Below are 26,231 nucleotides of genomic sequence, written 5' to 3'. Positions count from 1 at the left end.
GCTACCCTGCTTCTTCAGACCAGGTTGGGTGGGATTTAGAAATACAGTGCCTGGAGTGATCTTAAAACACATATTTTATTTTACACAAGAGTGGGCATCTTCCATGAAGGGATTCTCAACCCAGAGTTTTTTTTTTTCCCATGGATTCTCATGTTCAGAGTATTCATGATTAAAGTTGTGAGCTAATTCCCTTAAATGCTGTTTTTCATATTGATTATGACTTTCTGCATAATGTAAGTGCCAATCAGAAATTTTTTGCAAGAGTGGAAACATTTCAATATCTCCTTCTCAGACACAGCTATCCCAGAATCAGATTTTTTTAACACATCCATCTTATGTTTCACTGTAAAAACTACTTGTGAAACTCCCCTGCAGTGAAATATTAAATTCATAGAGAAAATGAACAATGTCTGCCAAATACATAAGCTTAGCTACCCATTCCTTGTCCAACTGGGGCTGTACAAGTCAGAGTTCTACTTTCACAGGAACTGCACTACTTCTTGCCTCTTGCCAACAAGGCAAGAGAGAGCACCCTTTCCCTGAACAGCCACTTCACTTCGTCATGAAGAAGATGCTAGAAGTGGGCATCCATACTCTCACTCAGGGTGGTGAATAGCCTGGATTTGAGCACAATTGTGAATTTCACAAATTATCTTTACTGTGTCATCTGTCACAGAACTTTGTTCAGCATGGAGTTTTTTTGAATCCAGTCTCTCATACAATGAGTGGATACAATGTATGGGTGTGCAACTTCTGTTTCTTGTGACTACAAAAAAACACTGGGCCATGCACAGTGCATCATCTGTACATACATCAGCACATCAGATTATTATTCTGAGTGAAATGAGTCAGAAGGAGAGGTGTAGACACAGAATAATCATTTGTGGCAAATAAGAATAATAAATGGCAATATGGTAATAATATCTAGAAAAAATAGGGATGAGGGACAGGAGGACTAGTCCATGATAGGAAGCTTGCCATAAAAAGTGGTGAGTTCAGTTAGAATAGAGAAAGGTACATTATGACATTGATAGTTGGAACATATCACTCTGGACAAGAACTGGATGCTGAAAATGGATAAGTGACATGCATGGTACCCTTTAATTTACAATATTGCAAACCACGGTGTTATAAAGGAAAATGTGCAAACCTAAGTGTCATAAAGGAAAAGAGAGATAAAGAGAAAAAAGCAAAATGCCTGCCCCTGACATGGGCAGAGGAGGGTGAAGGGGAAGGAAGCAAGGGACATTGGTGGTGGGGAAAGTGCACTGGTGAAGGGTGGTGTACATTCTATGATTGAAACTCATGTATGAACAATTTTGTAACAAATATGCTTAAATAAAAAATATTTTTAAAATGATTCAGGCACTCTATTATAATTCCTTTATGATATATCATATGCCTTTAACAAAGTGCCGTTTTTGTTTTAGTGTGTATTTTAGTTTGGTTTCTTGCAGCACGCACTAAAATGTCAAGAGACTTTTTTCCTTTCAGTGAAATCACTACTTTTCTCTGGAACACCATCCTTGCTTTTAAAGATTGTTAAACAGTTTTTCTCTTTTACCTGTTTCATCTCCATATTGTAGAGTTTTAAATTTTCAGCACACTTTGGTTATCACAAGGAAACGTTTTGAAACATTTTGCTTACTTATTATCAGAAATCAAATTTTTTTCTCAACAAGGGTGTTCACTAACCAGAATTAACAAATGGTCAGTGGATTCAAAAACTGTATTTCATAGTGGATGTTACTTCACATCTAAATCAGCTTAATCATAAACAACAGGGGAAAGGAAACAGTTTTTTCGTTGTTAGAAGTTATTTTGTTTGAAAACAAATTATCTGTTTTTGCTCAAGATTTTGACAGAGAAACTTTGATTCACCTTCCAAGCCTGTTGAAACATTGCCAAGAAAATAATTCTGATATTGGCATTACCTATTTTAAAACAGCACTTTTAAATATGAGGGAAACTTCTCTCAAGAGGTTTTAGGATTTCAGAAACAGCAAAGCGACGTTGGCCTTTGTTAAAAAACCTCTGGATGCCACTGTAACAGAATTAAATTTTTCTCCCTTTAAAATCGACATTGGCAACTTTGAAATGCAATTTCTGGATTAAAAAAACAAAGAACTGGGCCGGAGAAATAGCATGGGGGTAAGGCATTTGCCTTTCATGCAGAATGTCATCAGTTCAACCCCGGTGTCCCATATGGTCCCCTGTGCCTGCCAGGAGCAATTTCTGAGCATGAAGCCAGGAGTAACCCCTGAGCACTGCCAGGTGTGACCCAAAAACCACAAAAAAAGCAAACAAACAAACAAAAAAAAAAAACAAAGAACTGTGGAGCTCACAATTTGAACGTCTTTGTGCTAATTTAGAAAGATTGGAGAAACACAAATGTGAACTTAGTTCACAGCGCAAGTGAAAGACCTGGAGAAGGAAGATATGTTGATTTTTAACACCTGATATTATTGGGACTGAGGCAGTGATTTATTGGGTTTCATAGTTGTCAATATAAAAGAAATCAGAGTCCCATTCTCCTCACATCCACCCAGCACTGGTTATTAGACTTTTTGATGTGTGTCATTCTCTATGGTTTGAGATATTTCCTTATTTTGGATTGCATCTTGCTGATGATTATTTGGGTGGGGGGCTTGGGGGCCACAGCCAGTGATGCTCAGGGGTTACTCCTGGCTATGTATTCAGAAACTCTCCTGGCTAAAGGGACCATATGGAATGCCGGGGGATCAAACCATAGTCCATACTAAGTTAGTGTATGCAAGGCATATGCCCTAGTGCTTGCGCCACTGCTCCAGCCCCATTTTGATGATTATTGATGTGCACTTTTCATGTGTCATCTAGGTTTCTTCTTTGAGGAAGTTTCTGTTTTTACCTTATTCATATTTTTGGATGGGATTAGAAATATGTATATATATATAGTTTTTCTTGTTAAGCTCTACCAGTGTTTTAGGTACTGGGTAAATAATTTATCTTATGATGTAGATAGTTTTCTTATTTTTCTAGTTACTCTGAGGTATAAAAGCTTCTTAGTTCAATGTAGTCCCATTTGTTCATCTTTGCTTCAAATTGTTTAGTCAGTGGTATTTCATCCTTGAAGGTGCATTTACCTTTAATGTCATGGAGTATTCTGTTTACATTTTTCTATATATACCATATGATTTCAGGTCTGATATTAAGATCTTTAATACATTTTGATTTAACTTTTGTGCATAGTAGTAAACAGTGGCCTAATTTCACTTTTTTTACATGTAGTTGACCAGTTTTCACAGCACCACTCTTTGAAAAGATTTAGCTTGCTCCACTTTGTATTTCTGGTAGGCTCAAAAAACATGCTGAAAAGCGAAACTATTTCCATTGCACCATTACTCACAATAGCCATAATCTGGAAATAACCCAAGTGCCCAAGAACAGATGAATGGAAAAAGAAACTGTGGACCATCTATGTTATACAATGGAACATAATGAAATACTATGCAGCTATTAGGAAAAATGAAGTCATAATATTTTATATGGATGGATATGGAGACTACTATGTTGAGCAAATGAGTTAGAGGGAGAGGGATAGACACAGACTCATTTGTGAGATATAAAATAAAAGATGGCATAATATAACTTGAGACAATAGAGAAGATGAGAAAGACCAGACTATATTGCCAGAAATAGTGGGGGAATGCTATTAAGACACAGAAAGAGGGGCCGGAGAGATGGCATGGAGGTAAGGCGTTTACCTTTCATGCAGAAGGTCATCGGTTCGAATCCCGGCGTCCCATATGGTCCCCCGTGCCTGTCAGGAGCAGTTTCTGAGCACAGAGCCAGGAAAAACCCCTGAGCACAGCCGGGTGTGACCCAAAAACCACAAAAAAAAAAAAAAGACACAGAAAGAACCGCTATAATTATAGCTGGAAATGAGCACATTGGACAAGAACTGGGTGCTGAAAGTAGATAAACTGTTAATGCATGATATCCCTTTAGTAACAATATTGAAAGCACAATGTCTAAAGGAAAAAAGGAAATGGAGGAGAAAGAATATGTCTGCTACAGATGCAGAAGATGGCAGGTGAGAGGGTGGAAAGAAAACTGGGGACATTGATTACAGTGATATGTGTTTTACATTGTATGACAGAAAGTCAATCTTAAACTAGTCTTAATCATGTGTCTCCCTGTGATTTAAATAATTTTAATATAAAAAATAAAAGAGAAATCCGAATAAACATGTTTTTAAAACAGGTTCTGGAGGAGAAAGCTTTCAGTTGCCCAACAAGGGCAAAAGAAACAAAATATCAGCCAAGTCACAAGCTTTTATTGTATGCTTTCCTAACAGAAATTTTATCTGGGTGAGTCCAATAATAGGGCAAGAATTAAGGGAAGCCTTTCTGGTTGTGGATTTTTTTTATTTTCCTTTCATTTCTGTTTTTCCTTTTTGATGAACCCTGCCCTGCACAGATACTCTTTCTTTTGGGGTCTACAATGTTTAAATAGTAGAAAATGTAGTCCCCATATTTTATTAAACTATTTTACATATTAATTATTCCTTTTTCTTCTATATTACTGGCTGGTTATGTAAGATCTAGAATTATATTTAGAATTAATTTAGAATTATAGATGAAGGGTTGACTTTTTTTGGTTTATTGGTTTTGGGGTCACACCTGGCAGCACTCAGGCATTACTCCTGGCTCTACACTCAGAAATCACTCCTGGCAGGTTAAGGAGACCACATGGGATGCTGGGATTCGAACCACCATTCTTCTGCATGCAAGACAAACGCCTTACCTCCATGCTATCTCTCCATACCCCAGGGTTGATATTTAAATACAAATATATAAAGTACTCACAGGATCAGAAAAAAATCTAAAAACCATATAAAAATAGAGAGGGAAAATGAACAGTAACTTTTAAAAGGTAGATAGGCAGATGGTTAATAAACAAGTAAAATTGTGCTCATCATCACTTATTTGTAGTGAAATAAAAATTAAAGTAACTTAGAGTCCGGAGTCAAATGATGAGATCACTCAATTGAAATAAAGCAAGCTAAGCTTTATTCCATCTACCAACAAGCTACAAAGTGATTGATCAGGGCCACTTCACAGAGAAGTGACCCAACCCAGGAGTCACAAGCCAGATTATCTAAAGCTAGGAACAGGAAGTCTTGACCTTTAAGTAGATTGGCTGTTGTCTAGGGTGTTTTTAAAGTATTATATCATGTCTTTTTATGGCTAGATATCTAGAGTGATATATTGTAGTTTATAGGAACTTGGAATCTGCATCATTATTGTTGGGGTAGAAACTTAGCCTTGACATGGAATTTACCTTTAAATGGAAATTTAACTTTAGGTTGACAAAATGGAGTCCCTTCTGCTCTAGGCTTCCTATTTCTTCCTCTTTTCTTGGACTTGTGTCAAATCTTTGACTCTTTAGGTCTTTCTGTTCCCGTCCTTATCTATCAGCATATAGTGGGACCTTAGCACAATCATCTTAACTGCTCTTATGTGACCCTCAATAAAATGGATGAGGAACTTAGTCAGAAACCTCAATTGCATAAGTCAAGAAGAGGGATGCCTGATGTGACAGTTTGACCCACAAATTTAATCCACAGTTAATCTTTAATCTACAGTCTGGGTAAGAGTCGAAGTATAGTCCACAAATAAATGATGGTGTTCATGCCAGCTAGACATCCATGGTCACCACCATCAGCAGGATCATCAGGTTGATCTGCATTCTGTCCTGGTTCTTTGAGCTGAGTCAGTTGAATCTGCAGGGGTTTTTCTCAGGGTCCATCTCATCTAGGCAGGTGAACCCCCCCATCTCGAGGAACCTAGTGGTTCCTGCATCTTCTTCAATTATGCAATTTAACAGCTGTTATAGTAGAGAGGACAACAACATAGAGCCCTAGAATCCAGTTGTCTGGAGAGATAAACTGTAAGGGTCATTGCCTTTCCTGCACTGGGTTAGAAAAAAATACCTCCCACAACTGGTGCTAATAAATCTTAACATTATTAGGGAAGCCACAATCTTTGCTCCTTTCCTTCCACCAACCAGCATCTTTATATCTGAGTGTTCAGTTCATTCTTTCCACTTGCTTCAACTTCTGAGATAGAGAGGTACAGTGTAATTTCAAATTGGTGTCAGTGGCTTTAACTAGTTGAGTTCACATGGCCCCTCTTGCCCTTATTCTCCTGACAACTTTCCTGCTGACCTTCATGTTTCATATTTTCCCTAGAAATTTCACCATGTTAGAAATCATTAAGAAGAGTGTGAGTGAAGGTCCATCTTCTATAACTTCTTCAGACTGGCAAAGGACTGTAGGCTCTACCTATAGAAGATGGGGTGAAATGTTCTACATTAGCTTTTTTTTAATGATACTGCAGCTTTTTTTATTTTTATTTAAACACCGTGTTTACAAACATGATTATAGTTGTATGATTACAGTCATGTAAAGAACACCCCCCTTCACCGGTGCAACATTCCCACCAATTTCCCAGATCTCCCTCCTCCCCACCACCCTACACCTGTACTCGAGACAGGCTTTCTACTTCCCTCATTCATTCACATTGTTATGATAGTTTTCAGTGTAGTCATCTCTGCAACTGCACTCATCACTCTATGTGATGAACTTCATGGGGGTTGGTGTGGGTGGTTTATTGTGGTTTATAGAGGTTGGAGTCTGTATCATTATTGTTAGTGTAGAAAATTAGCCCTTATATGGAAATTATCCTTGTTAGCCTTAAATGGAAACAAGTTTAGGTTGACAAAATGGAGTCCCTTCTGCTCCAGGACTCACAATATCAAGATATCTTATATGTGTGAGATTGGCAGAAACCAAAATTGAGAACCTTGTTGGAAATGTGATGAAAAATTAGTGTCATCCACTGCTGGTTTAAATATTTCCTGGTTCAACATTTTTAGAAAATAATAAAGATCAGTCTCAGTAGAGTTAGTCTTGAGCTGCCATTCCAGTTTGAGGTATTTACCCTCCGGACACAAAAACATTCTATCAAAAGTACATATGTACTCTGTTATTCATTGTGGCACTTAGTATTATAGCTAAGATTTGAAGTCTACCTAGATGTCTAATGATACTTGAATGGATTATGATGATGTGGTTACTCAATGTAATATGATGCAGCATAAAGAAACAATGAAATAATGCAATTTTCTGCAGTCTGGATGGAAGTGGAAAATAACATATTTAAGAAACTAAGCCAAGCGGATAAACTCAGGATTATCTCACTTATCAGTTGTTTTTTTTTTTTTTGGAGGAGGTTTTTTTTTAGTGTGGGCAAACTGAATTACAAATCTTTCACAATAATATTTAAGGCACAAAGTAATAATGAATGAAAGGCATTCCCATTTTTTATCAGTTTTATATATAAAAACTGTATGAGGGAATGCACTGTTTTATTTTATTGTTTTGATTTTAAAAATTACTTACTGTGCCTATGCAAAAAAAAGTGGGGGGACACCAAACCCTGACACCCCAGCATTCCTTTTTCTTGTTTTGTTTTGTTTGTTTTTGATATTATTTTCCTTCTCTTTTTTCTTCCACTTTTTTCTTTCTTTTTTACTCTTGTGGCTATTATTTGGTGATTTTTTTTGGTAGTTGATACCAAATTTTTCTTGTCTTTTCCTTAACCTTTTTATCTCCAACAGAATTGCATAATTTGAATCATTTAGCCTCATAAATTGAGTGGGGGAATGATGATACCAGGACCAGTCATATGAACATGTAGTGAAAATAAAAAATGATCAGGCTGGAACACCAAACCCAATGTCAATGACAACAGAATAGATAACCCATCTACAACAAGCTGTAAAGTGGAGAGCAGTTACACTAGTATTCAGGGGGGTGGGGGGTAAAGGAGGGAGATATGGGAGACATTCTGGGAACAGGAGTGGAGGGAGGACAACATTGGTGGTGGGAATGCCCTTCATTCATTGTCACTATGTCACTGTGTAATGCATTTCAGTCACAATAAAAATTTTAAAAAATTATTTAAACAAGTTTTTCAAGGTTTACAAGGTTGTCCATAATACATAGTTTTGTTCATGTTACAAAGTTGTTCATGATTACGTTTTAATCATATATTGTACAACATTCACCAGAGCACATTTCCCACTACCTATGTACCTAGGTTCTCCCCCTGCCCTTTCCCTTAACTTACTCTGGGGCAAATATTTTCTTCTCTCTCCTCCCCTTTATTCCCTTTTAGAAACTATGGTTTGCAATATTAAAGAAGGGATATCATGCATATAATTTTACCTCCTTTCAACATCCAATTCTTTTTCAGACTGATCATTTCCAACTGTCAGCTTCATATTGATATCTTATATGCCCTAACTTTATTCCACTTTTTTTTTGCGGTAAGGTTTCTATGATGGACTGGTGCTCCTGGCCCTCATCTATATAGTCTCTGGGCATTATAATCATATCATCTTTTATTTTATAACCTGCAAATGAGTGCAATGATTATATTATATATGCCCTGTATGACTCATTTGTATAGTATAATATATTTGTATATATATTTATATTATTATATTATGTATCTTTATAGTATTTATATATTTATATATATTTGTATATATTATATATTTGTATAGCATAAATCTCTTCATATCCATCTATGTATGAATAAGTTCCATGACTTCATTTATTCCTAACAGCTGCATCATGTTCTATTGTGTAAATATATCACAGTTTCTTTATGAACTCATCTTTTCTCTGGCTTTTGGGTTATTTTTACATTTTGCTTATTATGAGTACTGCTGTGATGAATGCAGGAATGTTCTACATTATGAATTTTTGTTTCTAGAGTATATTCCTAGGATTGGAATTGCTGAGTCATATGGAAGCTTAATCTCTAATATTTGAGTAATATCTTTACTGATTTTCAAAAAAGCTTGACCAGTCAATAGGAATACACCATTTTAAAGGCCCAATTCTGATATCACCCTTGACCGCTGAGTGCAATATAGAGAACTTAGAAAGAAATTGAGGGGACAGGAATTTAATGAGAAAAGGGACGTAATAGGGGAGGAGGGATCAGCAGCCTCTGGTTTATTGGTAATATAATTTACTGAAAATATGAGTTCAAACTATAACTATTTGTCAATATAGCAGGTTGTCTTTATGGCAGGGAACATGGTAAAACTAGTGGGGGTAGTTAAGAATATTAGCCAGATTGAGTTAGAACACTATATACCTAAAATTCAACTATTGTTGCCTTTGTAAATTACAGTTATTTAAATAAAATTGTTTTAGAATATAACAATCAGTATAAATATTTACTCCAAGTCATTCCGCCAGTTGGCAATCTCAAGTAAGAGCAACTTTTTCTGACTTTTGCTTTTGTTTTTTTTGTTTGTTTTGCTTTTTGTTTTGTTTTGTTTTGGTGTTTTTGGTCACACCCGGCAGCGCTCAGAAGCCACTCCTGGCTCTGCACTCAGAAATCGGTCCTGGCTGGCTCATGGGACCATATGAGATGCCGGGATTTGAGCCACCATCTGTCCTGGATTGGCTGTGTGCAAAGCAAATACCCTACCACTGTACTACCTGGTAGCAAATCTCACATGCATGATCATCCAGCTTAGCGTAATGGTTTTTGAAATTGTTTATGACTATCTTGATATAATAAACTCAGTTTTTCTGCCACCAGTAATGTGATTAACATCACATCTGGTTACTATACAAGAATAATTTTTAATTTATCTTTATTAAACCACCATGATTAGTTTGTAGTTGGGTTTAAATGTGCATCTATTTTGTACTTTTTTACTTGAATGCTAGAAATGCTTCTAGTATCTAGAGATACTTGAGAACAAGATAGAAGAGCTCTGTAATAAAAAAAATATAAACGAACATTATCTGTGTTTTTCTGATGATGAAGTTGAAAATTGAAATTTATTGCTATAAATTGAAATCCTAGAATTTGCCAGAAATTACTGTATCATATTTGGTCCTAATTTAATATTGTCAATATTTTTTTTTGCTTTTTCGGACCACACCTGTATGATGCTCAGGGATTACTCCTGGTTAAGCACTCAGAAATTGCCCCTGGCTTGGGGGGACCATATGGGACGCTGGGGGATCGAACCACAGTCCTTCCTTGGCTAGCTCTTGCAAGGCAGACACCGTACCTCTAGCGCCACCTCGCCGGCCCCATATCCTCAATATTTATGTAAATAAAATAGTACTAACCCTGATTATGTAAATGAAGAAATGGACAAAAAATTGATTCTTCACATCAAAGTTATCATAAATGTGAAATTCCAAAGCTAGGATTCTACCCCAGACTTCCTAGATGATTTGCAAGCATCAATCAGCACTTATAGTGACATAGAAAGAAGTGAGGACTCAGGAAGGTGACTGAGATAACACAGTATTTTGTGCATTTTCGTGGATAGTTTTAAAATTAAGTAGCCATCCATATTCTTTTTATTGTTCTCTTCCAGGAGACTCTGACAGTTTCAGCAAAGTATGGCCTCCAGGAGAAAAACTTTCGATCATACGACCCCCAGTGAGACCTCCAGATCCTCCGTGCACAGCAAAGACTTCCCCAAAACCAGAGACAAAACCAGATATTATAACTAGAAATGCAGAAGATATCCCATCATCTATGTAAGTAGGTTTGTTATTCAACCTTGACCAAATGTTTTTAGTTTTATTATTATGGCAGCGAAAAAGTATAGAATGTAACCCTGAAACATAGTTCATATACTAGACAAATGTTACAGATAGCACGCCTTGGTACTACACTCAGTTCTCGAGACAGATGTATATTAAATCTGGAGATTAAAACTATCTTATAAAGCCTATTTTTTCATAGCTTCATTGATATCAATATGATAAAATCCCCTAATGTTTTAGGCACTATTCCTAAATTTTTTGTCTCCTATTTATTTCTACCAGCTATTAAGAGCTTGATATTTATTGAAATAAAAAATATTTATAGTATTATATAAGTTCCACACATATAGAATCAAAATGTTTATCCATAAATGCTAAATTTTGATTATCACCAAAAAGTTTAATTTCTGCTGGTCATCAGATACTAATTTTAAACCATATTATAGTAACATATTTATTAATTATACCTGTATGTTATGTCTTTTTAGAAGCAATAGAATACACTTGTTTTGTTTTGGGGCCACATCCAATGGTGTTCAGGGGTATTCCTGGCTCTATGCTCAGAAGTAACTACTGGCAGGCTTGGGGGACCATATGGATGCCAGAGATTGAACCAGGGTCGGCCACATGCAAAGCAAACACCCTACCCACCCTATCACTCTGGCCCCAAGGGTACATATTTTACCTTGACAAATTATCCAGAACTCTACTTGCAGTGTAGGTATTGAAATGATTTTTAACAGTTTTTCCTAAAAGTGTGCTGCAAAGGAAGGAAGTTGCAGCCACTGCCACTCATAAGGTTTGTTGACTACCGCTACTTTGCATTGAATATGCTTAGTAAATGTTTGCACTCTTTCAGAATACTGTTTAGGTATTAATTTTCTTGAGTTTCATTCTTCCATAACTTTTGATTAAGTAAAATATTTAATTTAATCACCATGAGATATAATTACAAAGTTGTTCATGTATGAATTTCTTTCATACAATGTCCAACATTTATCCCTTCACCATGCATATTTACTTCAGCTAATATACCAAATTTCTCTCCTACAGACTTTCCCCCAGCCTGCCTCTAATACAGTCATCTATCATTTCTCTCTCTTCCTTTTCTCTTTTAGAAATTGTGGTTACTGTTATTGAAGGGATATCATACACAACAATTTAACTTTTTTTAGAATATATGTCTTGTTCAGAGTGATCAGTTCCAATTACCATTGCCATAGGATCACTTTCTGTCCTATATGCACTCCCTAACTATAACTGGCAAGTATATTATCATGGACTAATCATGCTGGACCTTGTCTCTATAGTTTTTAGATATTCTTATTACACTATACTTTTATATCCCCAAAATGAATGTAATCATTCTATGTTCATTTCTTCTCCCCCATTTTGATAAGGTTAGATATATTTTTTCTTCTTAGATATATCAGATATATAAGATATACACCTTACATATTAACCCCTTATAAGAAGGTGTAATTAACCCCATATCAAATAAATTTATAGTTTCTACCATTCCATGGTCAGTATTTATATCCGGGTTACCATTCCATTTGAGGTGCAGAAACTTCTTAGATTAAAGCAGTCCCATTGTTTATCTTTGCTTCCACTTACTTGATCAGTGGTAGTGCATTCTTGATGATATCCTTAGAGCCTATGTCATAAAGTGCACTGCCTATGTTTTCCTCTATGTATATATGGTTTTAGGTCTGATATAGAGATTGTTAATCTAGTTTGATTTCACTGTTTTGAACGGATGAGAGGTCTGAGTTAATTTATTTGCATGTAGTTGACCAGTTTTACTAACACCACTTGTTGAAGAAGTTTTCCCTTTACTACTTAGTATTTCTTGATCCTGTGTCAAAGATTAATAGATGCTATACCATAGAATCTGTTTTAGGAGATTTAAGTCTACTACACTGACATAAGGTGTGTCTTTAGATAAATAACATGCTGTTTTAATAACAACTGCTATAGAGAACAGTTTAAATTTGGGGAAAGTGATGCTAAGTATCATTTTCACAAGTATTGCTTTAGGTATTTATAGAAGACGATCATTAACTATTAGCTGGAAAACTGTTTCATCTATTTCTTTTAAAAAAACATTAGATCTGGATGTCAGACTGGGAAAATCTACAAAACTAGGCCTTCCCAGTGGGGCCAGACTGTGAAAAATTGTGAGTGCTGCCTGTGTGTGTCTGTCTACTGTCCTGTCATGTGAAACTCTTGGGAGTGGGCCGAAAAGAGGCTCCAGAAAACTTACTCTCCCAGAGGCCATTTGAAGGGCGGTAAAGCCAAGGAATTGCTTCATAACGTGAAAACCAGCTATAAGCAATACTTTGCAGAAGCCAGATCCCCTGTTTGTGATATCAGGCTGGGAAAATCTATGAAACTACGCCTACCCAGTGGGGCCCGACTGTGAAAAATTGTGAGTGCTGCATGTGTGTGTCTGTCTCCCATCCTGTCGCATGAACCTCTTGGGAGTGGGCCGAAAAGAGACTCCAGCAGAGCATAGCCGATCCGCTTTGCTACGCAGCCATGCGCTCTTTCTAAGGAAAGAAGACCATTGCAACAAGAAAGAAAAATCACACTAAGAATTGTGCTGGATCATTAAGCCCAGAATTTCTCCTCTGACTGTCTTCTCTGCTGCGTGCTCAAGCCTAAAATTTGATCCTCTGAGATGCTTCGTCTACAGAGGACTCCTCTCCCTTGGAGGCAAGTCGACCCACTCAGAAAGGGTGGAGCCAGAGGAGTGTGGCTTTGTACATCATTTAGCCAATGAATACCACCACAACACATAGAAAAACTCACAATACATGTGTGACAATGGGGAAATAATGCAGGGCAGCATAAGACATAGAGAATGAAGATGACAATTCTGATGACCAGATAACGACCAACCAACTAATCAACCTCTCAGATAAGGATTTAGACTAGCAATATGGAAGATGCTCAACGAAATCAAAGAAACCATGAATCGAGTTGAACAGAACACTAATAAGAACCAAGAAAATATGAAGACAGAAATCACAAAACTCCAAACTGAAATAACATGTCAACTAACAGGTCTGAAAAAGTCAGTAAATGAAGTGAATGACAAAATGGATAAGCTCTGGGACAGGGTAACAGAAGCTGAGAATAGACTTGGTGCTTTGGAAGATGAGATAAATAACAATTCCATAGAGCAGGAGAGATTGGGAAAAAAACTTAAAGCAAATGAACAGACAATGGAAAAATTAGTCAAAGAATGTGAACAGATGAAAATAGAAGTCTATGATAAGCTCAATAGAAACAACTTAACAATCATTGGAGTCCCAGAGACCCAGGAAAAAATTTCCAGAAAGAATCAATGGTCAAGAACATCATTAAAGAGAAATTTCCAGAGCTAAAGAATATATGTGAACAAATCCTTCATGCTAGAAGAGTACCAACCAAAAAAGACCCCAGAAAAACCACCCCAAGACACATCCTAGTCACAATGACAAATCCCACAAATAGAGACAGAATTCTGAAAACAAGCAAGATCAAAAATTGAAATTACATTCAAGAGAGCATCCTTGAGATTTACAGCAAACCTATCACCAGAAACACTCAAGGCCAGAAAGCAGTGGTGGGATATTGTGACAAGACTGAATGAAATGAATGCTTCACCTAGAATACTGTACCTAGCAAAACTTACTTTCCTGTTTCACGGAAGAATATATGGTTTCACAGACAAAAAACAGCTCAGAAACTTTACAGACTCAAAACCAGTCTTAAGATAAAAACTGACTACAGACAATGTCTTGGATTGGACGATCTAGCGTGCCTGGAGCCTAGAGTTGGTCTTGTGCCAGGAAACTTCAGGGGTCGGGTCTTTTTGTATTTAGGCCAAGGTTATTTCTTTCCATGTCCCTCATATTTTGGTGGGCCTATGCAAAGAACAATTGCCACTCTAACACCATTTTTACTGTGCTCCTTTGACTCTAATCCTTAAAAAGAACCCAGTTAAGATTTGAGGATAACTTAAGCTAATATGCATGAATATGGAAATGTAAAAAAAATGCTATGCCTGTAATGTTTAAGGAGTTATGTAAGTTTTATGGCTTTAGATTGCCTTGTGTGCTGTTAAGAAATATTATAGTGTGTTACAATCTTAATGTTCTTTGGATGAAATTTCAAAGTTGGGATATCAGCAAGGGGACTTCTGAGAATTATGTTATGTATTGTCCTTCCACTGTAACTTTACCTTGTCCTCCTTCTTTGCATCCTTGTTCTCATAATTAAAAATAAAAATTAAAAAAAACTGAAAGACCTAATTTAAGACAAGACTAACCAAAAGACACACCAAATTTTGATATAAAGATGGCATTAAATCTCAGGACAATTCTTTCTCTCAATGTCAATGGACTAAATGCACCAGTCAAGAGACACAGAGTGGCTAAATGGATCAAAAAACTCAATCCAACCTTCTGCTGCCTACAAGAAACGCACCTGAATAGTCAGAACAAACATAGACTCAAAATAAAAGGCTAGAGAAAAATTATCCAAGCAAACACACCAATAAAAACCTGGAGTGGCCATACTAATATCAGATAATGCAAACTTTATACTAAGGAAGGTTGTAAGGGACAAAGATAGACATTTTATATTAATCAAGGGGTATGTAGAGCAGGAATAAATCACTCTCCTATATATATATATATATATATATATATATATATATATATATATATATATATATATATATATATATATATATATATGCACCGAATGAGGGGACAGCAAAATATTTAATAAAATTGTTGACAAATCTGAAAAATAATATCAATAACAACACCAAAATTGTGGGGGACCTCAACACAGCTTTATCAACACTGGATAGGTCAACCAGACTGAAACCCAACAAGAATATACTAGACCTGAGGAGAGAAATGGAAGAAAGAGGCCTAGTGGATATATATGGGACACTCCATCCCCAGTACCCTGGATACACATTCTTCTCCAATGTACATGGGACATTCTCCAGGATAGACTACATGATAGCACATAAAATATACGTCCATAATATCAAGAGGATAGAAATATTGCAGGCTACCTTCACTGACCACAAGGCTCTGAAATATTTGTGAATTCCAAAGGGACTCAGAAGAAAAACTTTAACACCTGAAAGTGAAACAGCCTCATACTGAATGACCAGTGGGTCCGAGGTGAAATAAAGGAGGAAATCAAAAGGTTCCTGGAAACAAATGATAATAAAGACACAAACTATCAGAACTAATGGGACACAGCAAAAGCAGTACTGAAAGGAAATTTTATAGCTTTGCAAGCAGAAATCAGGAAGGAAGAAGGGGCTTACCTGAGTAGCTTAATGACGCAGCTCATAGAACTAGAAAGTGTTCAGCAAAAGGACCCCAAAATAGGGAGACAGAAGGAAATAACAAAGCTGAGAGCAGAAATCAAGGAAGTGGAAACCAAAAAAAAAAAAATCTGAAAGATCAACGAAAGCAGAAGTTGGTTCTTTGAAAAAATAAACAAATTGATAGACCACTGGCAAAGCTAAAAAAGAGAGACAGAGAAACTTGATAGATCGTATTAGGAATGAAAAAGGAGAGATTACTACTGATATGGCAGAGATTCAAAGGGTAATCAGAAACTACTTTGAGAAACTCTACGCCACTAAATATGAGAACCTGGAAGAAATGGATAAATTTTTGGACTCTTATAATCTTCCACAGTTGAAGGAAGAGGATGCAGCGTATTTAAACATCCCATTACTATTGATTAAATTAAAATGGTAATCAAATGTCTGCCGAAAAACAAAAGCCCAGGCCCAGATGGATTCACTAATGAATTCTTTCAAACTTTCCAAGAGGAACTACTACCAATCCTGGCAAGACTCTTTCATGAAATTGAACAAACAGAAACACTTCCAAATAGCTTTTATGAAGTCAACATCACCTTGATACCTAAACCAGACAGAGATGCTACAAAAAAGATAATTAGAGACCATTATCGCTGATGAATGCAGATGCAAAGATCCTCAACAAAATCCTGGCAAATAGGATTCAGTTCCTCATTAAGAATATTATCCCCTACGATCAAGTAGGTTTCATCCCAGGAATGTAAGGCTGGTTTAACATCCGTAAATCTATCAACATAATACACAACATCAACAACAAGATAAATAAAAATCACATGATCATATAAATAGATGCATAGAAAGCATTTGATAAGGTCCAACACTATTTCTTGATCAAAACTTTCAGCAAGATGGGAATGGAAGGAACCTTTCTCAATATAGTGAAGGCCATTTACCACAAGCCAGTGGCAAATATTGTCCTCAATGGAAAAAAACTGAAAGCCTTTCCTCTAAATCAGTCGTCCTCAAACTATGGACTGTGGGCCACATATTGTACTTGTATCTGTTTTATTTCTTCATTGCAAAATAAGATATATGCAGTGTGCATAGGAATTCGTTCATAAGTTTTGTTTTTACTATAGTAAGACCCTCCAATGATCTGAGGGACAGTGACCTGGCCCCCTGTTTAAAAATTTTGAGGATCCCTGCTCTAAATTCTGGCACAAGAGATGGCTGTCCTCTCTCACCACTCCTATTCAACTTAACATTGGAAGTACTTGTTATAGCGATTAAGCAAGAAAAAGGTATCAAGGGAATCAGATAGGAAAGGAAGAAGTGAAGCTCTCGCTGTTTGCAGATGACATGATTCTCTACCTAGAAAACCCTAAAGTCTCTACCTAAAAGCTTCTAGAAACGATAGACTCATATACCATGGTGGCAGGCTACAAAATTATCACACAAAAATAAATGGCCTTTCTATACACCAATAGTAATAAGGAAGATATGGACATTAAAAAAACAACCCCATTCACAATAGTGCCACACAAACTCAAATATCTTGGAATCAACTGACTAAAAATGTGAAGGACCTATACAAAGAAAACTATAAAACTCTGCTCCAAGAAATAAGAGAGGACATGCGGAAATGGAAGCACATACCTGCTCATGGATTAGCAGGATTAACATCATCAAAATGGCAATACTGCTCAAAGCATTGCACAAATTTCATGCGATCCCTCTAAAAATATCCATGACATTCTTCAAAGAAGTGGATCAAGCACTTTTGAAATTCGTTTAAAAAAATAAACACCCTAGAAAAGCTATCATTGGGAAAAAGAATATGGGAGGAATTACATTTCCCAACTTTAAACTGTACTACAAAGCAATAGTTATCAAAACAGCATGGTATGAAGACAGACCCTTAGATCAGTGGAATAGGCTTGAATACTCGGAAAATATTCCCCATACATACAATCACCTAATTTTTGATAAAAGAGCAAGAAATCCTAAATGAAGCAAAGAAAGCCTCTTTAACAAGTGGTGTTGGCACAACTGGCTAGCCACTTGCAAAAAATTGAACTTAGACCCCCAACTAACCTCATGTATGAAGGTTAAAGCCAAATGGATGAAAGACCTCGATACCAGACCTGAAACCAAATGATATATAGAACAACAGGTAGGTAAAACACTGCAGGACATTGAGATTAAAGTCATCTTCAAAGAGGAAACTGCATTCTTCAAGCAAGTGAAAGCAGAGATTAACGGATGGGAATATAGTAAACTGAGAAGCTTCTGCACCTCAAAAGAAATAGCACCCAGGATACAAGAGCCCCCCACTGAGTGAGAGAAAATATTCACCCAATACCCGTAAGACAAGGGGCTAATCTCCAAAATATACAAGGCACTGACAGAACTTTACAAGAAAAAAACATCTAATCCAATCAAAAAATGGGGAGAAGAAATGGACAGACACTTTGACAAAGAAGAAATACAAATGGCCAAAAGACACATGAAAAAATGCTCCACATCACTAATCATCAGGGAGATGCAAATCAAAACAACTATGAGGTACCACCTCATACCCCAGAGATTGGGACACATCATAAAGAATGAGAACAAGCAGTGTTGGCGTGGATGTGGAGAGAAAGGAACTCTTATCCACTGCTGGTGGGAATGCTGTCTAGTTCAAGCATTATGGAAAGCAATATGGAGGGTCCTTCAAAAACTGGAAATCGAGCTCCCATACGACCCAGATATACCAGTCCTACGAATATACCCTAGGAACACAAAAGTACAATACAAAAATCCCTTCCTTACACCTATATTCACTATTTACATAGCAAGACTCTGGAAACAGCCAAGATATCCTTCAATAGATGAATGGCTAAAGAAAACGTGGTATATATACACAATGGAATATTATGCAGCTGTCAGGAGAGATGAAATCATGAAATTTTCCTATACATGGATATACATGGAATCTATTATGCTGAATGAAATAAATCAGAGAGAGAGGTAAAGATGCAGAATGGTTTCACTTGTCTATGGGTCTTAAGGAAAATGAAAGACATTCTTGCAATAATAATTTTCAGACACAAAGGAGAGAAGGGCTGGAAGTTACAGCTCACCTCATGAAGCTCACTACAAACAGGAATGAGTTTAGTTATAGAAATAACTACGTTTTGAACTATCCTAATAATGAGAATGTCCGAGGGAAATAGAAAGCCTCTCTAGAGTACAGGCGGGGGTTGGGTGGGGAGAAGCGAGATTTGGGACATTGGTTATGGGAATGTTGCACTGGTGATGGGTGGTGTTCTTTACATGACTGAAACACAAACACAAACATGTATGTAATAAAGGTGTTTAAATAATTATTAAAGAAAATTACATCTATACAATGCTTTGGGAATTATTTTGTTGTTGGTGTTTTGGATAACACCTGGCAGCGCTCAGGGTTTACTCCTGGCTCTATGCTCAGAAATTGATCTTGGCAGCTCAGGGGACCATATGGGATGCCAGGATTTGAGTCACTGTACTTTTGAATGCAAGGCATGCGAAAGCCATTTATCTCTCTGTCCTGTTTGGGAAGTATTGCCAGTTCAATTATGTTAATCCTAATCCATGAACATGGTGGATTTTTTCATTTCCTTGTTTCCCCTTTTATTTTTTAAAGCAGTGTTTTTTAGTTTTCTTTATATAGTTATTTCAACACTTTATGTAACAACTCCAAGGCAATCTCTGTGCTAATGCATCCTTTTTGATGAGATAGATTTTTTTTACAGTATTTTTTTATTAATTATTTTTTTTATTATTTTAATTATGACAACAAAGATGCAAAGAAAGAGGACAGGGTAAAGTTACAGTGGAAGCCCAATCACCCATAAACAGGATTCTCAGTAGTTCCATCGATGATATCCCAGCCTTGAACTTTCAGCCAAAGAACATTAAGAAAAACAAAACTGAACCCATGTACAATACAATTACTTTGTCCCTCAAATCCCCAGTTGTAGTACATATTGTTTCTTAGCAGCACACCATATAATCTAAAGATATTAGACTTATGTAACTCTTTAAACATTGAGGGCAAAGTACATTTATCTAGTTCCATGCACATGCTTACTAGTTTAAGTTAACCTCAAAAGTTTTAATGGGTTGTTTTTCTTAAGGATTGGAGTCAAGAGAACATAGTAAAAAACGATATTAAAGTGGCATTTGTTTGCATAGGCCCACCAAAACATAAGGGACATGGAAAGACAAATTATGGTCTAAATACATGGAGACCCTACCCCTGAAGTTTCCTGGCACAGGACTGACTCTAGGCTCCAGGCAAACTAGTTTGTCCAAATCAAGTCATAGTCTGTAGTGGCAATACACCTCCATTCCTCACATAGTCTCTGTTGTTGGTATCATTCTTCTGTATTAAAGATCCTGGAGTCTGCATATCCCATATTGCAGTCAGGATGGTGCAGAGCATCCTCTCGTTTCACCTCACACGTAAGGGGCAATAGAGAGAACCATGTCCTGTAGAGCAGGTCATCGTTGTTGTCATGTCTTCTCGCAGGTCATTGTTGTTGTCACGTCTTCTCAGTGTAAACGGAAGTGTCTTTTTAGGAGGTCGATGTCACACCCTTGGTAGTGTCTTTCCTGGTAGAGGACTGCTTCCAACTGTTGCTATAAAAGACCTTGGATGTTTCGTAGATAGCTTGCCTGGTTCCAGCGTGAATGGAGAATGCCCATTCAACTGGGGCCTATGCCAGGTCATTATATCAATATTCAGGGTGTAAGGTACATTGTAATGAGATTTATTAGATAATAACTAATCTGTATGTATAGTGTTTTCCCATTTTAATGTGTCTATGCAAACAAGGATCAATGCCATGAAGCGTTATTGGTGCATCTGGAGGCAATAGGAACAAGACCAGCAATTTCCATGACATAGTTCAATCATAGGCATCAAACTGAGGGACAGTTCCACCACAATCCTTACTGAACAGCTTACAAAGAAAAGACAAGATGAAAAGTGGATAGAAACATCATGGTAGAAGAATATATAGAGAGTTACAGCAGTTAAAGAAAATAATCATAAAATATTCAAAAGATATATGTGTTCAATATGTGTTCGATTTATGTCCTTCCAAATAGTTCTGGGATTTGTAAGATCTACTGTATGTCTTTGGTCAGAGATTGAAGCTGTGTGTTACTGAAGTTAAGAAGGGTAAATCTGGGGTACTGATGGTTGAGAGGAGCATATGATCGCGCGGGGGGCTAGCCCCCGCGCGGTTTCAAAATGTAGACTGGTATGAAATTGCCAGTGACAGCCTGAGTATAGCTGAGAAATTATCTGCCACCCCCCAGATCAAACGCCACCCCATGATCCAACCTCTGGAGCCGGCCTGGGAGTGGGGAAAACCCAGGGTGCCCCATGAGCTCCTCCCAGAAACCCACCTGGAGATCCGGAGGAAAGGGGGAGAGGGGGTTCGGGTGACCCAGGTCCGGGCCCCCCACCCTAGGCCAGGCCAAAAGGCCGCTGGCACATACGGAGGTCTGCCAGCTGCCCGCCCGTGCTGCTAAAAATCCAGCTCCAGGAAGGGAGAGAGACCCTCCCAAGCCCGAAGGACAGGGATTTAAGCCCAACCTAGGCCAGTCCCCAGACGCGGCCTGGGAGTGGGGAAAACCCAGGGTGCCCCATGAGCTCCTCCCAGAAACCCACCTGGAGATCCAGAGGAAAGGGGGAGAGGGGGTTCGGGTGACCCAGGTCCGGGCCCCCCACCCTAGGCCAGGCCAAAAGGCCGCTGGCACATACGGAGGTCTGCCAGCTGCCCGCCCGTGCTGCTAAAAATCCAGCTCCAGGAAGGGAGAGAGACCCTCCCAAGCCTGAAGGACAGGGATTTAAGCCCAACCTAGGCCGGTCCCCAGACCCGGCCTGGGAGTGGGGAAAACCCAGGGTGCCCCATGAGCTCCTCCCACAAACCCACCTGGAGATCCGGAGGAAAGGGGGGGAGGGGGTTCGGGTGACCCAGGTCCGGGCCCCCCACCCTAGGCCAGGCCAAAAGGCCGCTGGCACATACGGAGGTCTGCCAGCTGCCCGCCCGTGCTGCTAAAAATCCAGCTCCAGGAAGGGAGAGAGACCCTCCCAAGCCCGAAGGACAGGGATTTAAGCCCAACCTAGGCCGGTCCCCAGACCCGGCCTGGGAGTGGGGAAAACCCAGGGTGCCCCATGAGCTCCTCCCAGAAACCCACCTGGAGATCCGGAGGAAAGGGGGAGAGGGGGTTCGGGTGACCCAGGTCCGGGCCCCCCACCCTAGGCCAGGCCAAAAGGCCGCTGGCACATACGGAGGTCTGCCAGCTGCCTGCCCGTGCTGCTAAAAATCCTGCTCCAGGAAGGGAGAGAGACCCTCCCAAGCCCGAAGGACAGGGATTTAAGCCCAACCTAGGCCGGTCCCCAGACCCGGCCTGGGAGTGGGGAAAACCCAGGGTGCCCCATGAGCTCCTCCCAGAAACCCACCTGGAGATCCGGAGGAAAGGGGGAGAGGGGGTTCGGGTGACCCAGGTCCGGGCCCCCCACCCTAGGCCAGGCCAAAAGGCCGCTGGCACATACGGAGGTCTGCCAGCTGCCCGCCCGTGCTGCTAAAAATCCAGCTCCAGGACGGGAGAGAGACCCTCCCAAGCCCGAAGGACAGGGATTTAAGCCCAACCTAGGCCTGTCCCCAGACCCGGCCTCGGAGTGGGGAAAAACCAGGGTGCCCCATGAGCTCCTCCCAGAAACCCACCTGGAGATCCGGAGGAAAGGGGGAGAGGGGGTTCGGGTGACCCAGGTCCGGGCCCCCCACCCTAGGCCAGGCCAAAAGGCCGCTGGCACATACGGAGGTCTGCCAGCTGCCCGCCCGTGCTGCTAAAAATCCAGCTCCAGGAAGGGAGAGAGACCCTCCCAAGCCCGAAGGACAGGGATTTAAGCCCAACCTAGGCCGGTCCCCGGACGTGGCCTGGGAGTGGGGAAAACCCAGGGTGCCCCATGAGCTCCTCCCAGAAACCCACCTGGAGATCCGGAGGAAAGGGGGAGAGGGGGTTCGGGTGACCCAGGTCCGGGCCCCCCACCCTAGGCCAGGCCAAAAGGCCGCTGGCACATAGGGAGGTCTGCCAGCTGCCCGCCCGTGCTGCTAAAAATCCCGAGATAGATTTTTTAATATCTCTTCATGGCTTATATATAGAAGAGCCATGGATATTTGCAGATTAATTCTGTATCTGGCCACTATTCTATACAATTCTATTTTTAGAAGCTTTTTGTAGTGTCTTTAAGTTTTTCAAAATATAGTATCATGTAATCTGTAAACATGAAGAAAAAGGAAGAGCTTGGTTCCTTTCTTTTCTATCTGGTCCTTGTATTCTTATCATTTTCTTGCCTAATTGGTATGGTATATATTTCTAGTACTGTATTGGATAGAAGTGGAGATTATAAATAAACTTATTTTGTGCCATACAAAGCATAATGTGTATTGTAGGCTTGTAGTAAAAGCCTTTTTCTGTAATGAGGAAATTTCCTTCATTTTCCTTTTTTTCAAATAATTTTTTTTTTTTTTGGAGTTACATCTGGTGAACTCAGGTGTTACTCCACTCCTGGCTCTGTACTCATAAATCATTCCTATCAGTCTCGAGGGACTATAGGGGATACCATGGATTGAACCCAGGCAGCCGCATACCAGGCAAATGCCCTACCCACTGTGCTATTACTTCAGCCCTAATTTTCCATTTGTTGAAAGATTTTATCCTGAATGGGTGTTGGATCTGTCAAGTGCTTTCTTTGTTTTATTGACATAATCATATGATTTTATTATTTATTTTATTTATATGGTGGCTCATGTCGTTTAACTTGCTATGATAAACTGCCACAGGCTTTTTTAAGCCAGGGAGCGACACAAAGGAAATTACAGAATTCCCTTACGAAGGTAGATGCATGGCATCAGTGATGACATCAAAGTTCAGACACTCAGAGGTGAGGTTGAAATTCTATTTATTGTGATTAATTAAAGCAGTCACACTTATACTAAATTGCTTAGCAAAGCATCATAATTGCAGGCATAACTTATTTCTCACACTGTGCAGAAAATATATATAGCCAAGCCGCATGTTTATCTTTAAAGACCCTGGACATAACCTTTAGCTTCTGTTATCCTCTATTCTGAAACCATTCTTTGTGGTCAGCCATCTGTACCTGCTTGCAAGGTCAGTTTCCAGAGACTGACATTTTTTATTGCTTTGTCCTTGTTCTATCTAATTCATGGATTCTGGGCTGAGCTAAAATATTAAAAATTAATATGACTGCATTTAGGCTAACAACAAAGCTAAAAATTTCATAAGACTGTAAATAAAGAATTGCTTGAGCATACACAACTTATCATGACAGAGTGGGCTTACAGAAATCTGAGTGGTCTTTAAGAGAGAGAAAAAAAAGGACTTAGGATGCTAGTGAAGTTATGTCTCAAATAAGATTTATGCCACAACCCGTATCAGTTTCCCCGTTTTCCTGAGTGCTTCATGGACAGACAGCCAAAGTCTCTTGATGCCTAGTGCCTTCCCTTGTGGATACATGCAGCTTCTTGAGCTTAGTGTTCTCCGTTGTGGGTACAGAAGCTAAGTTTTTTTAAGCTTGGTACCTTCATTAGTCATGATATCAGGGTCAGGGTTCTTTACAAGGGGGTGGCCGTGGCAGTAAACAATCTTATTGTATTAATAATTCACTTCAATTTTTATTGCAAAAAAGCTAGTCAATGCAATTTATATACTCTTAAATTTATGGAGGTAAGTTGTGGTCCATCATGTGATCTATTTTGGAAAACGAAACCTGTGCATTGGAGAAGAAAGTATATTTTTCTTCTTTGTGGATGAAAAGCCATAATATGTGAATATATATTTGAATGCAACATTCTGTTGCCTACAAGAAAAATTTTTGGTCAGAGCAAACACAGACTTATAATCAAAGAGAAGAAGACAATTCTTTAAGTAAATAACTCCATCAAAAATATGAGTAGCCAAACTATTCCTCTCTCTTCCATATTTTCCATCAATACCAGTATTTCCTTTTTTTTAAAAAAAAACTTTATTGGTTGATTGATTGATTTCTGGGCCACACCCAGCAGTTCTAGAGGTTACTCCTGGCTCTGCACTCAGAAATTGCCTCTGGCAGGCCCGGAGACCATCTGAGATGCCAAGAATCAAACAGATTTCCTCCTAGGTCAGCAGCATGCAAGGCAAATGCCCTACTGCTGCACTATGTCTCCTGCTGCAGTATTTCCTTTTTGAGTGTTAGCCTGGTTAACATATGTAGAGGTGACAGGGCAGTGTTGAAATATCCAACTACTATGTTGTTGCTATTATTGTCTTTCTTCAAATCTACTAGAAGATTTTTTTTAGTTTTTGGGTCACATCCAGCAATCCATACTCAATTTATGCGGTTTGGGCTCACTAATTCTGTCATAAAGAGCTTTTCTGGTGAGGTTTTTTTGTTGGGAGACTACAGCTTTTAAGTGAGTTTTTATTTGACATACCAAGTTTATCAGTTCTGTCATTTCTGTTTGAAATTTTATTATTTCCTCTTGAAACTTATTAGCTATTAATTTCATGGTTTCCATGAGTTTCTTGAACAACTCAACATTTCTCCTCTAAGTCTGTATCAGAGAGGCTATGTAATTGGGTGGTACTTATTTGTTCTTTAGAGCTACTATCTTTGCTCACTGAGCATGGTGTGACCATTGCAGTATAGTGGGTTTATTATATGTTGCAGTGTGGCTCATTGGAAGAAATGCACGCAGCAGATTGGAGCAGATCTTTTACACTCTTTTTAAGGTGCACTGACCTGAGTGTGCGAATGGTTCTTCTTAGTTATAAAGAGGACCAAATTGTCAATATTTCTGTCTCCCTAGTTTTTATGATACCATATGGTTCAGCAGACCCCAGCTGGAAGGGTTTGAAAAGCCCCTCCTCTTCTCCTGGTGCTTCTCATTTCTTCGTGGCATGCTGACTTTAGTGTAAAAATGGCTTTTCTAATTCACAATAAGGACACCACTGCCTCTGTCTGTTCAGTTTTTTCTATAATTTTAAAGTGAAAAACAATAAAATCAAAACGTTTTAAAAATTTGTTTGCAAAATGCTAAAATTGTATTTGAATTTAAGACATTTTTAATTCTCAAAAAATCAGTTTGAATAGGTAACATACTTAGAATCTTTAGGTCTCTCAAGGCATCTCTGTATATG

The 26,231-nt window shown here is 38.7% G+C and overlaps 1 protein-coding gene across 1 annotated transcript in view; it reads left to right on the top strand.

Moving 5' to 3' along the window:
• Nucleotides 1-26,231, top strand: part of OPHN1 (oligophrenin 1) — a 354,031-nt gene that overhangs the window by 288,020 nt on the left and 39,780 nt on the right. The window contains exon 22 of the mRNA XM_049767407.1: nucleotides 10,465-10,630. Within this exon, the coding sequence (XP_049623364.1) occupies nucleotides 10,465-10,630 (166 nt within the window). The remainder of the gene's footprint in view (nucleotides 1-10,464; nucleotides 10,631-26,231) is intronic.

Source organism: Suncus etruscus, chromosome X (genome assembly GCF_024139225.1).
Source record: "Suncus etruscus isolate mSunEtr1 chromosome X, mSunEtr1.pri.cur, whole genome shotgun sequence".
NCBI lineage: Eukaryota > Metazoa > Chordata > Mammalia > Eulipotyphla > Soricidae > Suncus > Suncus etruscus.
The sequence above is the reverse complement of the archived record's forward strand: the minus strand, read 5'-3'. Positions and strand labels throughout refer to the sequence as shown.